The sequence below is a fragment of the Leptinotarsa decemlineata genome, unplaced genomic scaffold (assembly GCF_025532065.1).
Source record: "Leptinotarsa decemlineata unplaced genomic scaffold, Ldec_3_MD MMD2_tig00001064_RagTag_RagTag, whole genome shotgun sequence".
Taxonomy (NCBI): Eukaryota; Metazoa; Arthropoda; class Insecta; order Coleoptera; family Chrysomelidae; genus Leptinotarsa; species Leptinotarsa decemlineata.
Window position 1 is genome coordinate 4440694 of NW_027412558.1, and position 14899 is coordinate 4455592.

The 14899-nt window shown below is 34.7% G+C and overlaps 1 protein-coding gene across 1 annotated transcript in view; it reads left to right on the plus strand.

Moving 5' to 3' along the window:
• LOC111517174 (Y+L amino acid transporter 2) overlaps positions 1 to 13233 on the plus strand; it is a 38272-nt gene extending 25039 nt beyond the window's left edge. Inside the window, exons 5-8 of the mRNA XM_023173245.2 lie at positions 1244 to 1288; positions 1731 to 2055; positions 6030 to 6104; positions 8938 to 13233. Of these exons, the coding sequence (XP_023029013.1) occupies positions 1244 to 1288; positions 1731 to 2055; positions 6030 to 6104; positions 8938 to 9255 (763 nt within the window). The 3' untranslated portion in view covers positions 9256 to 13233. The remainder of the gene's footprint in view (positions 1 to 1243; positions 1289 to 1730; positions 2056 to 6029; positions 6105 to 8937) is intronic.
• The last annotated feature ends 1666 nt before the right edge of the window (positions 13234 to 14899 follow it).

Here is a 14899-nt window from a genome sequence, read left to right on the forward strand (position 1 = left end):
CTGAAAATAAAAGTTGAAGGAAATATAAAGATCTACACCTTTGGAATGAACAATTTTCTACATTACCTGAAATTTTCCTGAAATTACCTTCCGAAGGAAGAAACAGAGCAAACGAATTTCACAAGTTCACAAAGATGTGTAGATCTTATCTCTCCTCCTGGGTCAAACAGACAAATTTATCAATTTTTGAACGTTCTCAATAGTCTGCATAACAAAATTAAATTCACAGTACAAGTCGAACAAAACAAGGAGCTTAACTTCTAAGATTTGAATATTTCAACAGTCAACGATGGTTTTCAATTCAATATCTACCGGAAAAACACTGTAGGATTTCCATTTGACTCTTTCAGTCCACTCTCACATAAGTTATTTTGGTTTAGGCCAATGGTGCACAGAGCTTTCGCAATCTCTCCACCTGAAAAAAATTTCCAAGATGAACTAAAAATAATTAAGCAAATTGCAGTAAACAATCAGGTACCAGTTTCTCTAATACAAGAGATAATATGAGGTGAAACTCATAAAACACTTATAAGTATAAGTAAATTATACCCAAACTGCAGAGAACAAAATATATCTAAGTATAGTAGTATCAACTACTCAGGTAAACTTTCAGAAAATATTCATAATTGCTCCTCTAAATACAAAATAACAACAGCTTTCATAAGTAATAAAAATTTAGGCACAACTCTCTTTAATGCAAAACTCAAACGAGATATAATGAAAAAATCAGGTATATATGGAATAGAGTGTGGCGAATGCTTTGCAGTAGATATACCTATACAGGCCAAACCGGTAGAAATTTTGACGTAAGGTCCCGTGAACACGTCTGTTTGGACAAAAAATCTTTAATGTATGAACATCTTCAAGAATCACAACACAAAATGAGTGAAGATAACCTCAAAATCCTACACATATGAAAAAATTAATTGGTTGGAAGCCATGGAAATAAACAAATCAATGAAATATCAGAAATATATACCCCTAAACGAGCATCTCGATTTATGTAGGTCTCCACTTTTGAATTTATAAGTCTAACAACCCCTATAATCTTCACTGTCGAATTTTGACACGCACCCTGTCCTATCTTACCTGAAAACTCCCGATATAATCGAGTTTTTCAAATTTCAAATTTCATTTTTATACTTAATAATTGGGTTGAACCACAAAATAAACAAGTCATCAGTCACACATATCTCTCCTAAAAATATTTACCTTTCAATATTAACCGTCTGTATTATTGTAGGAATTACTTAAATTTCATCATAGAGGAACTGAAGGATCCAGTGAGGTAAGTTATATTTTTATAAATATGATATATCATTATTTTTTTTTAATTGAAAATACGTCTCATTCATTTATGAAATACTCATTAATATTTTGTAGAAGATCATTCGGAGTAAAAATACAGGGGATATCTTGCATAAATTATTTCTCAAATTTTGTCCATAATGTTGAATTCATATTGAAAGGTGATAATATGAAGTGGTGAACTTAAAAAAAGGTTTTGGACATCCTTCAGTAATCTAGTCTTTTCGAAAATGGTCTTGACACTATTACAGAATAGAACGATAACTTGCAGTAGTTCAACCACTGACGAAAAACTCTGCATTCTAATTTTTAACATTTACTATACCAATTACTATGCCTAACCCTGAGTCCCCCATCTGTTGAAGAATGTAACTAGATTACCATCATGAAACCATTGGAATGATGAATATTATCCTTTTCAGGAATTTGCCTCTAGCTATAGCAATCTCCTGCACCTTAGTAACAGCTGTTTACGTGCTCACCAACATAGCTTTCTACACAACTCTATCTCCGGTGGAGATCTTAGGGTCCAAAGCCGTTGCAGTTACCTTCGCGAACAGACTTTTCGGTCCGTTGGCTTGGACGATTCCTGTATTCGTCGCTCTCTCCACATTTGGAGCCGTGAATGGTATCCTTCTCACATCCTCTAGATTGTTCTATGCAGGAGCATGCAATGGCCAGATGCCGGAGCTGTTGACGATGATCCAGGCCCAAAGGATGACGCCAGCGCCATCTGTTTTGATAATGGTAAGTTTCTGCCAATTAGAAGAGAGTTTACTTGAACCAATAAGGGATTTAACATTGAAAATTATGAAGAAAAACGTAACGTTTCGAATAGTAATGAGGTTAGGTTACAACAACAACAAAGATGTCTAATGCCTTAGATATAGGAAAACCCTCTCTATGTGTATTCATAGACCTTTCAAAGGCATTCGATACGGTCAGTCATGACTTGCTTCTGGAATGCTTGGAAAACATCGGCATAAGGGGAGTGGCCTTAAAATTATTCGAAAGTTATTTTTCCAATAGATTTCAATGTGTTGAACTGAAGATGGTAAGGAGCAATTTTCAAAGAATAGAATATGGTGTACCCCAAGGAACTGATTTGGGATCACTTCAGTTCAATATATATTTGAATGATCTATTCAGAATAAACACAAATGCTCAAATTATTACTTATGCGGATGATACTGCAATTTTCTACAGTCATGAAGACTGGCTATCACTTAAAATTCAAGCAGAAAGCGATATCCGTAATATCTAAGCCTTTTTCAACTATCGACTTTCAACAATTAACTTTAAAAAAATATTTTTTCTACCCATACATAATCGATCTTGATTGCTTTGAATGCAAAAAATAATCATCCTATCATGAAATAGCATTATAGGGTTGGTTCAGACTAAATATGTTTTCAAAAATCATCTAGTTTGTTGTAAGAAAAAATAAATCAGTAGTTTTCCAAATCGTGTAGTTGCTACTCTGAGGAACGTATCAATAAAAATAACTGTGAGAAATGCTGTTTCTAAGCAGAAGTATTATTATTATTACCTCTGCTATGGGTGCTATTATGCATAACCACACTATGAATGAATAAGTTATATAATTTTTTTCTTTCATTTTCAACAAGTGAAACAGAAGATATTCTTTTTGAAACATTTCTGTGAGACAGAAAAGTCGTTTGTAACTATAATTCGTGAGTGGAATCATTAATAACATGAATCTAAAAGATGACACAATTTGGTATTGATGTTGTCCGACTGAAATAGAATATCGAGCGCAGAACCTATCTGTTGTCACAAAAAGGAACTTTATATACAAGCTGCAATAGTCTAGCGAAATAAAGTGTCAATCGGGCAGTACAATGAATGTGAATTTATTTCAGTTTCGGAAGGAAATTGAATTTATCTGAATCCAATTTCGTAATCTTGTTACAGTTAGGAGAATTCATGCTTATCACAACTGTTGATATTGCATTTATATATCAAGTTTCCACATCAAATGAAAACAGTGAACCATAGTTTTGTGTCAGCATTAGCAACCTAGGTTGGAAAAAATTCAGAAATAGATATATTTCACGAAAAGGAAGTTTTATTGGAAATGGTTACATTTTTAAACATAAAACGCTTTCTGTTCTTCCATTATTATATGAAGAATGGAAAAATTAGCACATAACATTTCTTCCTAATGGGTATGAAATAGATACGATAAAGTTGTAAATGTCTTTAATACTTGCTGATATTTTTGAATTTTTTTTTCATCTTTCTGCCACTTATGTCTATACAAAACTAGGAGAACTAAACGCTATATCTCTGAAAACTATAACTCTGAAACGCTATATATTATCTGAAAACTGGGAGAACTAAACGCTATATCTCTGAAATGTTGATTTGCCTATAGTGTCCGACCGAAACTGGTTTTTACGACCGAAACCGAAACCGAAAACGAATTTCGGCAACCGTCTCAGTTTCGGCTGAATCTGAAACTTCCTTACATGGATTATGTTTTGAGGGAAAAATAAAGAAAAGGTTATTTCAATCAGTTAGTCTTCATCATGTTTATCTTTAAATCACAACATTATGCAGTATTCGACAATTTTACTCATTGATAATCAACATAAAAAACCCTTATTCGAGAAAAAATATTAATAGCACCTTAAAAATACTTAAAATAGGTGAGGTGTTCATTTGAGTAGGTGCAGATCCTTCTTTTGAATATAATTGATGGGTTTTCAAAAATATTAAACATAAAATTACTTATTTGAGTTGTTACCTAATATCACTTGCATGAAATTTAACGAACCGAACATGACCGATCACAGCGCGCGAACTCCCGAATGAAGTTTGGGTTTCGGTCGTAGTTTCGGCAGGTTTGTATAGTTCAGACTTCCATTGTTTAAAATGATTTTGATATGATTCAAAATTTATGGAAGAACAAATGAAATTAGAATAAATAGCTTAAATGTTATTCATATATGAGCAATAAAATACAATAATCAAGACAAAAATGCCCACAGAGTTGAAATAAATTGAAAAAAATTGAAATAAACAATAAATATATGGAAATTTGAAAAGAACAAAAATTGAAAATGAAGAATAAAATAGGTAAGCAAAAAATTTAAATCAAAAAATTAAAAATGAATAAATAAAAAAACACATGAAAATATTAAAAAATCAAAAAATGAAAATTAAAATATTATAGACAATAAAAAATAAAATTGGTAAAATATGTGAAATATGAAATAGATATAAACGAAAAATTGGAAAAAATATAAAAAATAAAAATGAATAGAAATATAATTGAAAATGGAAAGTAACGAAAGCAAAAAAAGTTTAACGAGAAGATGAAAAATGATTGAATAAAGAAACACTTAAAAATATTGAAAATGAAAATTGAAATTGAAAATAGAAATTAACAAAAATGAAAAAAATTAAAATATTGAAAATATGAAGGATGAAAACTAAAATTGAGAAAATATGAAAAATATGAAGAAAACATGGAAAAAAAGTGGTGAAAAATGAAAAAATATATAAAAAATATAACTCAAAAATTGAAAATTGAAATTCATATTGAAAAATATTACACGATAAAACACCAATGAAGTTTTCACTCCAAATATGTTTCTCAGAAGTCTGTTTAAAATCTGTTTTTCCGTTAACCAGATGTCGCACCCCTATATACGAACGACAACCCTCAGAAGTCGAAACTTGTGCGAGCTGAGGATTAACGAGGTCTTACCTTTTAACGTGTGATTCTATAAAATTCCTGAATATTTCGGGGTTCTATTTGATTCAACAGTGCAATGGCATTTTTAGAAATGTTTCTGTGAACATATCGAACTATGATTTTCCATTTCATTAAATTTCGACTGATATTTTTCACTACCTACATAGAAATGTTATGAGATCAGTTTTTGTGATATTGAGTGCGAATATGTCACAACTACATATAGAATCGGCCGCGGTGGTAGTGCGTCCGACTCACGATCGGAAGACCGTGGGTTCGAATCCCGCCTAGACTAGATATTTTTCTCGAAATAATTTATCTGGTTGAAGCTGGAATGATTCTGCAACCGTGTTAGGAATCACACGTTGAAAGGTAAGACCGCGTTAATCCTTAGCTTGCACAAGTTTTTCAACTTCTGAGAGTTGTCGTTCGTATGGGGGCGACAGCTGATTAACGAAAAAACAGATTTTAAACAGATTTTGAACAGTGTATTTTGCATATGAATGAAAATTATCATCAAGATTTGTTTTCAGTAAATCATTAATGTGAATCGACTAACTGACGACCTCCGTGTTCACTAGTATTTATAATTTCAGAGAGTGGTGGGGTGGTGGTAGAGTGTTGATGCAAATGCTCACTTTTGCATTTGCAATTGATCCAAAATGAAAGAAATCCATTACGGAAAGGTGAGGTTGTTAGGTTGTTGAATAGCTTTCAAAGTCCTCTTCGGTGTAGGGACCACTTGGATTGTATTCAATAGAGTTGATTCCAAGTGTGGCTTTCAGTTCTAAAGCTCCACTATAATCTTGTAATGGGGCTGCCAATTTATGAAATCAACTTTCTCAAAAGTATCACCATAATATGATTATTAATGCTATTTCAAAATCATACAGATCCATTCAATTCATTACTTGCAAATTTATTGGAGTGCAGTATCCAGAATAACACTTATGGTAATTACTATTGGAGCTGAAATAACATACCAATTATTTTTCAGGCCCTTTTATCGCTGTTGTATCTGACAGTATCCGACATAGATGCGCTCATAAACTACGTTGGATTCGCAACTTGGGTAAGGAATTAATTTATGTTCATCATGAAATACCAGATGCTGTTTTTTTCTATTGGGCTTTTTCAAAAGTTTCGCTGGTTTTATGGGTCTAATTGAAACTGTTATATCTCAGTGAATAATTATTCAATTTGATCGAAATAAGCACCATTTGAATCAGTGCACTTTTACCAGCATAACACAAAGCTGTTAATTCCGTCAGCATAAAATTGTGTGCTCGAGATTCGATGAAGCCGATGAAGGCCGCCATACCACGCACCGTTTGTGATAGGTCAGTCTCCACCAGGGTCCTCAATTCCCCGTCCTAGATTACTTACTGTAGATTGACCACGTCGGGAAACATCTTCCAAGCTCTGGAACGAAATTTTGCAAACCAACGTTATTAACATTGTCATTGCCAAATGCTAGGTTGAGTTTTTCAGCTGTTTTGACAGGGTTTTGGTTCAATTTGAATTCATAGAGAAAAATTGGCCGAGATTCGCTTAGCGACTTGATATGTTGATAAGCTGAAAAAGAGAAAAAAATTCAATTTGGAAAAAAATAACAGCATCAATATATAGAGTAAAAAATTCTCTATCAATTAGTATATACCAGGACAAAGTAGAATAAATATTTAGTGAGATATGGAGCTACAAAAATACATGACTTTGAAATGGACAAAACTTTTGAAACAACCTGATTACATGCAATTCATGAGTGAAATCTTGAACCACTCCAATTCTCACTAACGAATATAATAAAATAATTGTCACACTTATGACTTTAGGTTAGGTTAGGTTAGGTCTGAAGTGAGTGAGTCTATTCTACCCTCCGCCACAACCCGCAAGGGTTTATTGCGGGTCACACCTATTCACACTCGACCAAATAAAACCAGCTTCTCACCAAAGCCGATTAGTTTGTATGGTGAGTGGTTTTTCAGGTCAGATATCAGGAGTACGGCTCTGCCGAACTCTAATAACCTGATTCGGTTCCCTGTGGGGCAGGCACAAAGTATGTGCTCTGCTGTTTCATCATTTTCCAAACAGAGGCGACACACATTGTATTCCGATAGTCCGAATCCCTGCATATGATGATCCAAATGACAGTGACCTGTAAGAAGGCCCGTTAGACATCGTAGTTCACCGCTACTGTAGTCCAACTGTTTGGTATCAAGCTTCGAAGGATGAATACGCGCCATGGAGTGTGCCAGTCCTGGAAGATTCTGCCAGAAGTCCATAAATCTTCTTGCCATCCAGGTGTTCAATGTTTGTTTGGCAAAGCTTAAAGCGATGTCAATGACACGTTCTGGTCCGATGAAGCTGCTTGCAGCACCCTCCTTTGCAAGCGAGTCAGCAGCCTCATTGCTTCCAGGCCAGTATGGCCAGGAATCCAGACCAGAGACAATCTGTTGAGTCTTCTGACTGAAAACACCTGCACCAGAATCGGAAGGTATTTTTGATTTATCTGTCAACGAACAACTATCTGCTCTCAATATTTCCTTCTCCCGGAGGATCCAGTCCTCTTTAATCGGGAACAGTACTTTATGAAGCAGTTCGCAGTTGACAGTTGCAGGCACAGAGTCAAAGGTCATTTCCAGAATGCTGTGACTGTCAGTGTCAACAGTATGTTGTATTCTGCAATAAATTGGTTTGTGGAATTGGCAATGTGCAAAAGCCTATATGCAGTCCATCTAGCCCCTCTCTCTCCAGAAAAATGTGTATAGGAGGTAGATCTAGAAGGATCTCCATAGCCGCTAACGGTGTGGTACTGATGGCACCACTGATAGCATGGCACATGTTTCTCTGTGAGCCAGAGAGCTTCGTCTGAGGCGTTTTATGTAAACCCTTCGGCCATCAGACTTGTGTATGAAGGTCACTTTTCCAAAAATAATTTTATTTCAATTTTCCAGTCCCTAATAACTTCATTACAGAAGCGTTCTACTATACAATATCATCCTCAGTTTGATTGAGGCAGTTAATTTGTAGAACAATTGTATACTTTTCTTTTTGAGTCCCTTGTAATGACTTCACTTCTTCAAATTTTCGGAATAGAACAGAGATGCGCACAACAGTATTTCAAAATGGTTATGAAATCTTTTTCACCTCCCACTACTATGCAAAATCTGATTAGTTCTCAACTGGGACATCATCACCTTGAACTTAAAAAAAATGCAGAAGACGTCCTTGTTTCTTCTCATAATCCATCTAACGTTCATTCAAACACATATTAAACCCTCTGTTAACTAATTCAAAATGTTACATTTGAAATCCATAGGATCAGCAATGAAAGATTACGAGTCAAAATGAAAACACAAGTACTCGCATGTTTGTTAGACCTAAACGCCTTATACATATGACCTCTTCCACCCATACGCGTTTTCATTCGGTTTTATTCATTTTCCGTTGCTACTGAAAACGAATCGAACTGAATGAAACTTATCTACACGCATACATTTCTGATACGGTTCATGGAATGCTTGATTTTTCATTTCGAAACATAAGATGAATGCCTAGGGAATACTGGAATGGTGATGATTTTGCCATATTGTCTCTTTTTGGGAAGAAACGAAAGAGGAGTGCTATAACTCGTTAGAGCCCCTCTCACCACTTTTCAACAGGAACTAGGAGATTCTTACACCATAATTCTCAAGCTAAGAAAGAACAACGACGAATATATCGGTCAGATCAAGCGAGGCATTAGTACTCATTTCAAAGAACACGCAGCATATATCCGATTGTATTTGAATGTTCCAGATGTTCCAGTCTTAACTTTTATCATCACTTCGACCCAGTTTTTGCAAATGTTTGATATCCCGATTTTCGGCCGATAATAAACCATCACTACTATTTTTTTTCAGTTGAGCATAGGAGTCGCAGTTCTCTGTCTTCCCTGGCTGCGTTGGAAGCAACCCGACCTGCCCAGACCCATCAAAGTGAACCTCTTCTGGCCCATCCTCTACCTCGCCTGCACCATCTTTGTAACCGCAGTACCGATGGCGGCTAGTCCGTACGAAACAGGCATGGGCGTCCTCATGATTCTCACGTCTGTTCCAGTCTACTACTTGTTCGTCTATTGGCCGAAACCGAAGTGGTTCAAATCGGGTTCTAACGGGGCAACGATATTCCTGCAGAAGATATTGGTTGTAGTTGGAAAAGCTAAAACTGTGAAATTATAGGTTATGACATATCTGTTATTGAGTAGGTTGGAACGAGTTGGTTGTTACAGATAGTCCAATCGAAATAAGCCTGAAGGTGAAAATGGGGGTTTTGAATATTTTTAATGTATATTCACTTCAAATCCAGTATTCATATTGGGACTAATGTGACGAGAATCAAATACATTTTATCGCTGTGGACGTATTCTAAAGCAGAAATATAAATGGGGTCAGTTGAAGACGTAGGATTTGAGCAAGTTTGAAATTCGACCGTGGAACCCATACCAATAGAGTTTGTTGATTAGGCTGGCAAGGATGACAGTATCAAAAGCCTTCTACATAACCAATAGGGCAAGAGATCATTTCTTGGCTGTCTGTCATAGAACATGATGCAGAAACTGAACTATGACCTTTATGGAAGCCTGACTGGTTCTAAGGTAGAACATGCTGTTCTTCAACAATTTTTTTTATCTGGATAAAATGGCCTCTTCAACGATTTTGAGGGGTACAGATGTCAAAGTCAAGGGGCTGAGGCTATTTACTTCTGTTTAGGGCTTCTTAGGTATAGGTTTCACAACTGAAGTCTTTCACTGCTGGGAAACACAGCCTGTTTGGTAATCAAAACTCAGTCCAGAAGCATGCAATCAACATTGAATTGGAAGACAACTGGTCCAGGGAAAAATAAGAAATTGATACACATTGATTTTCTCATGGTAGTCTAATATAAACATGCCCTAAATCACGTGGTATATCTGTAACAATCAAACGGGGTCTTAAAAGTTTAAAGTTTCTGAAAGGATCTCTCTAAATGGGGAGCCAAAGAAATTGTATTTATTTGTTTCCAAGAAGGAGCATGATCAGACTGACAATGAAGGGTTTCGAATATTGGCCAGTCATTTTGAAATGACTCCTTTGCAACAAAACTGCCAATATGCACACCTATAAAGAATTGGGATGCTTCAAAAACTGGAAGATTTCAACATTAAATGAGTTATCTTTCAGTTGTATCAATTTTATCAAAGAATATTATCCGTTCATATCTGTATTTCATAACTGTAGTATTTTAGGATTGGTACATGACTGATTTGTAAACATTATCAAACCATTTTCTCACGAAATCGAAACTCCATATGACCGTCGCTTATATTGGAACTCCATTTTCAGAAGTATCTCAAATTCAATTGCTCCAAACGAATTTAGGCTGCTTATAGGATTTGTTGAATTTTGACAATAGTTTGGGAAATGATCAAATGTTGATCTTTAGTAATTTATTCTATTTTTGCCTATTATAAGATTTGAAAAAACTCCAAGAGTCGTCAACAAAAAAATCGTTTTCTCTGATATTTCATTGATATTTTTGTATTTGTTCTTATTCAGGAAGTGTATTTCAGCTTTTTTGAAGTCTAACGTACTAAACGAGTTTTACCACTTTACTTACTTAGCATTGGAATTGGAAAGCTGAGCAGCGAAGGTATTGAATTTTCAAAAATATGGCAACGTATTTACAAGTGTGATTCCACATATACCTAATATATGGTGGAGTATTCAAAACATTGCTTATAAACACTGTTGGTGAATTTTCAGAAAAATTTCTTGACTGTCAGCTTCACATGAGATAACAGATCCAGAAAAAACATATAGAAAAGTTAACGACTCCAGTTTTAACGATTTAATAAAATATGAGAGGAGCAGTCACTATCTGAAAATTCCTACTGAATCGATATTTCATCATCAAAGTGTCATTTGATATTTTCATTTTCCGTTAAAATTGAATGAATTCAAAATAATGGTTTTTTATTTAATCTTTCTGTGGGTTATATATATAGTGTTTGCCAAAGATGTTATTTGTTCTAGAGTATTTAATATTTTCATACAGCTCTTACCTTTATCGATGGTATGAGTATTCTAATAACTCAGTCCAGAAAAATTCCGAAGCAGTGTTTTAGAAACATTTTCATCAATAAACTGACAAGGTTTCTCCAGTACCGGTAATGCATTAAATTCCACAAATTTTGGAGAAGAGGGAAATCAGTTCGTTCCAAGAACTTTCTCGTAGACATGCCCTTACTGTAAAGCATATCATAATGTACTTTGGAGTGATAATGTAAACCATTTGTGAAGTTTGATTCAAATAAAGGGCGAGGTAGATAACAATCGACTTTATTGAATGATGTATTTAGGTAAGATTCAGAAGATAATCTCTTCACTAATTAATATCAATACCATATTATAAAACAAAGTTGCTTCCTGCTGTCTGTCCCTATGTACCTATGCTTTGATCTTCAAAACTAAGCAACGGATTTTGATGCGAGATTTTTTCAATTGATAGACTGATTCAAGAAAAGGTTTTTATGTATATAACATGCATAATATAATGAAGAAACACTGATAATTTCGGAGGTTTCTAATGTGATGTCGTGAATAAAAACATTTTTGGCGCTTACATTGCAAACGCTGGCTGAACGCTACGAGATAGATAAAAAAATCTACTACAGTGTTGTACACCTTAAAAAGGTCTACAAAAAAGTCCGCGATGATAAATGTTTATCTCTTAGGGATAACCCACAATAACCATTTTTTATCCTCGAAAAATAATGGCTTATTTATTACAGATTCGAAATGCAGGGACATAGCGGTAGCAGCGGTACCGGCTGGGGGGCCGGCGGCGCGTGCCTATAAATAGCGCGTTTAAATGTATATATTCAGTATCAGCATTGCACCCGTGCGGAGCCGGGGCGACGTTAATTCTTCATATAGTACTAGAGGTACAAGTCAAGAAAGCTGAAATAAACTATAGGTATTTTACGCCAGGGGCCACTATGTAAACTGAATATCCATACATATTTTTTTGACAAAAATATAATATATTAAAAAATGAGGTATATTATGGATGCTAGTCATACGTAGTCACTTTGATTATGATTTTTCTCCAATCGAGATATTTGTAAAAGTCTCAAAACGTTTCGAATAATCGTGAAAGTAAATTCATCATAATGTCAAGAATGATCATTATTTTTCAGAGGTTCAGTATTGAAATATCAATATGATAATTTTGTGATTAACGAACATCTGTTTATTCTAGACTATCACCGAATTGACTCAGATTTCACATTTCATTTGGAAACACACAAAATTCGGATTTTGAATCAGTTTCATTCTCATTTGATGTAACCTAACATGTTTTGAAGAAATCTCAGGATCAGAAGGTTCTTACTCAATGAGGTTCAAAAGTATAGAATAAAATTTGAGAATAGTGCGACATCTGAGTTTTTTTCCATCTTTCCGTAACCACTAAAATTTTCTTTCAATTCACTGAATAAACAGATTTTTGTTGTTATTTACATTCCATAGTTTCTGAAAATATACCTCTTACATAGTTTTAGGCATTTTATGAAACTGATCAAGAACTCGCAAGGTATTATGCTTATTATAGTATTGATATATTTTCATTTTAGTTTGTTTATTCGAATATTGTATTCAAAATGATTTGGTACATTCAGGATTTGGAAAATTGAACTAGAGCTTTGAAAGCTCCTCAATCAATCAAACTTGAGACGTGTTATACAACAGTGTATTGGGATATTTCAAAACATTTCACTATAGCTTCTTCAGCTGTTTTGGAACCGCGTAACGTCATTTTACTGGAAGAGACTGTTTGTGATAGAGATTAATATTTTGGGGGAAAATGTGGACTCAAACCCCTCACTGACTGGTTGAGATTTGGTATCATTATTTTTTTGTTTGAGTTGGTATCTATCAACATTTTTTGGTGTGACTTCCTATGTTATGATTTGTGAAGATAGTTTGAATTACTTTTTATATTGAAACCACTGTTGTTTTAGTTGACGATTCATATCAGTTGAAGTAACTTATATCTTTCGAGTGATTCCTGATATCTCTTGACCAATGCAAATGTCTACTCACATCGACAATAATAGCAGGTGTAACTTCTCTGTGTATATCTCCTGTATAGAAATAAAAACATGTTGATGAATTAAATACATGCCAATTTTATTATTACCACTCTTAGTATGTTTTATAAATTATAGTTGATACATTTGGATCGATATATCCAAGAATTTGGGATGAATTCAGTCAAAACTTATACACTAGATCAATGATGATATTTTCATCGTTATTCCATTGGTTCTGACTTCCATTGTCTAATATGACCTAATATGAAAGAATCTAATGAAAATTCAAGAAGATAAGCTGAAAAATAACAATTATATCGAGAAAAAAAACTGAAATTTCAATGAAATATAATTCAAGCAATAATAAAAAATTGAACTATCAACACGAGATCCTTGTGAATGATTTCAGCTTGAAAATACTTGATGTTTTGTTGCTCCAAACATGCTCTGCTTTTCCTCGCTGTGTGTCTTTCTTGTGCTTGGCAATGCAAACTCTCAATAGCCTCTTAGTTTCACTGATGTATGATTCTCCGCATTCGCAGGGTATCCGGTAAATGCAATTCTTGTAATAGCAGTCTGCGTTTGGTTGCCTGGTTTTCGTGAGGATGCTACGGATAGTGTTCTCAGATCTGAAACAGGTTCTGATGTTATACTTGAACCCAATTCTACTTATCTTTTCCGACAATCCGCTGATGTAGGGAAGTACTGGTTGTGGCGGCTTCTCTTCCTTGTGAGGCGCGTGCTGTCTTCAAGCCGAAGTCTGTTTTACCATCACTTTGGAGTAATCTTCCTCTTAATCAATTGATGGTGGTTGGATTCCTGGTTCAGATACTTTTCCATGTGAGTGGGTTTTCGATATACAGATGTTTCCCATTTAGTGTCAGTTCTATTCACCAATATGTCTAAGAATGGCAATTCGTTGTGGGCTTCCTTCACCATTGTGAAAGTAATGGAAATACTCACGTTGTTGATGTGCTTCAGGAAGGTGTCTAGTTCTGCATTCCCATGGTTCTTCATTATATAGAACTCCTTTTAGTAAACTGAAACGTTAAGAATTGTATGAATTATTTGTTAAGGATGACTAATTGATCAGTATTGATCAGAAAACCTTGCCATATTACGGAAGACGACATTTTAATTAAAATATGGTTTGACGTGTATCTCAAAGGTTCTCAGAACATTTATCATACATATTAACCTGAATGCAGACCATACTGGGTGTAACATGAGTACGTTAAAATATCCAAGTGACGTATTCCTGAGATAATTTTGAGAAAAAAAGTCTATATGTATATGCTATTTGTACGAAATTAGGTACCCTGGTTTTTTTGACGTGGGAAATAATAATTTCGTATTAGTTTTCATGTTACATCTGGAGGGCGCTGCGTACGTTGTCATGCCACACCTTACCCGAGTAAAAAAGGTACACCTCCTCAACAACGCTGGACGTGATCGTTTTCGAGATATTTACAATTTTCAATATCGATGTCTTAGCTCCTAGGGTGCTAAGTGAAGTTGCTGAGAACATTACAAAAACTAAGTATGTGGTGGATCTCGTTAAAATAAACGATTTTTTTCTATAAAATGTTCAACGTAGAATGATTCGTTTTCGAAATACAGACTGTTGAAATTTTTCAAAACATGGTAGGTTTTTGTCATAAGTTTTTTGCAATCTTAGTTATTTTCATTGAACTTTATACGTAGTATATCCGTACAGACTCCTTCTGAACTGAGCATTATCGAACTGCTTA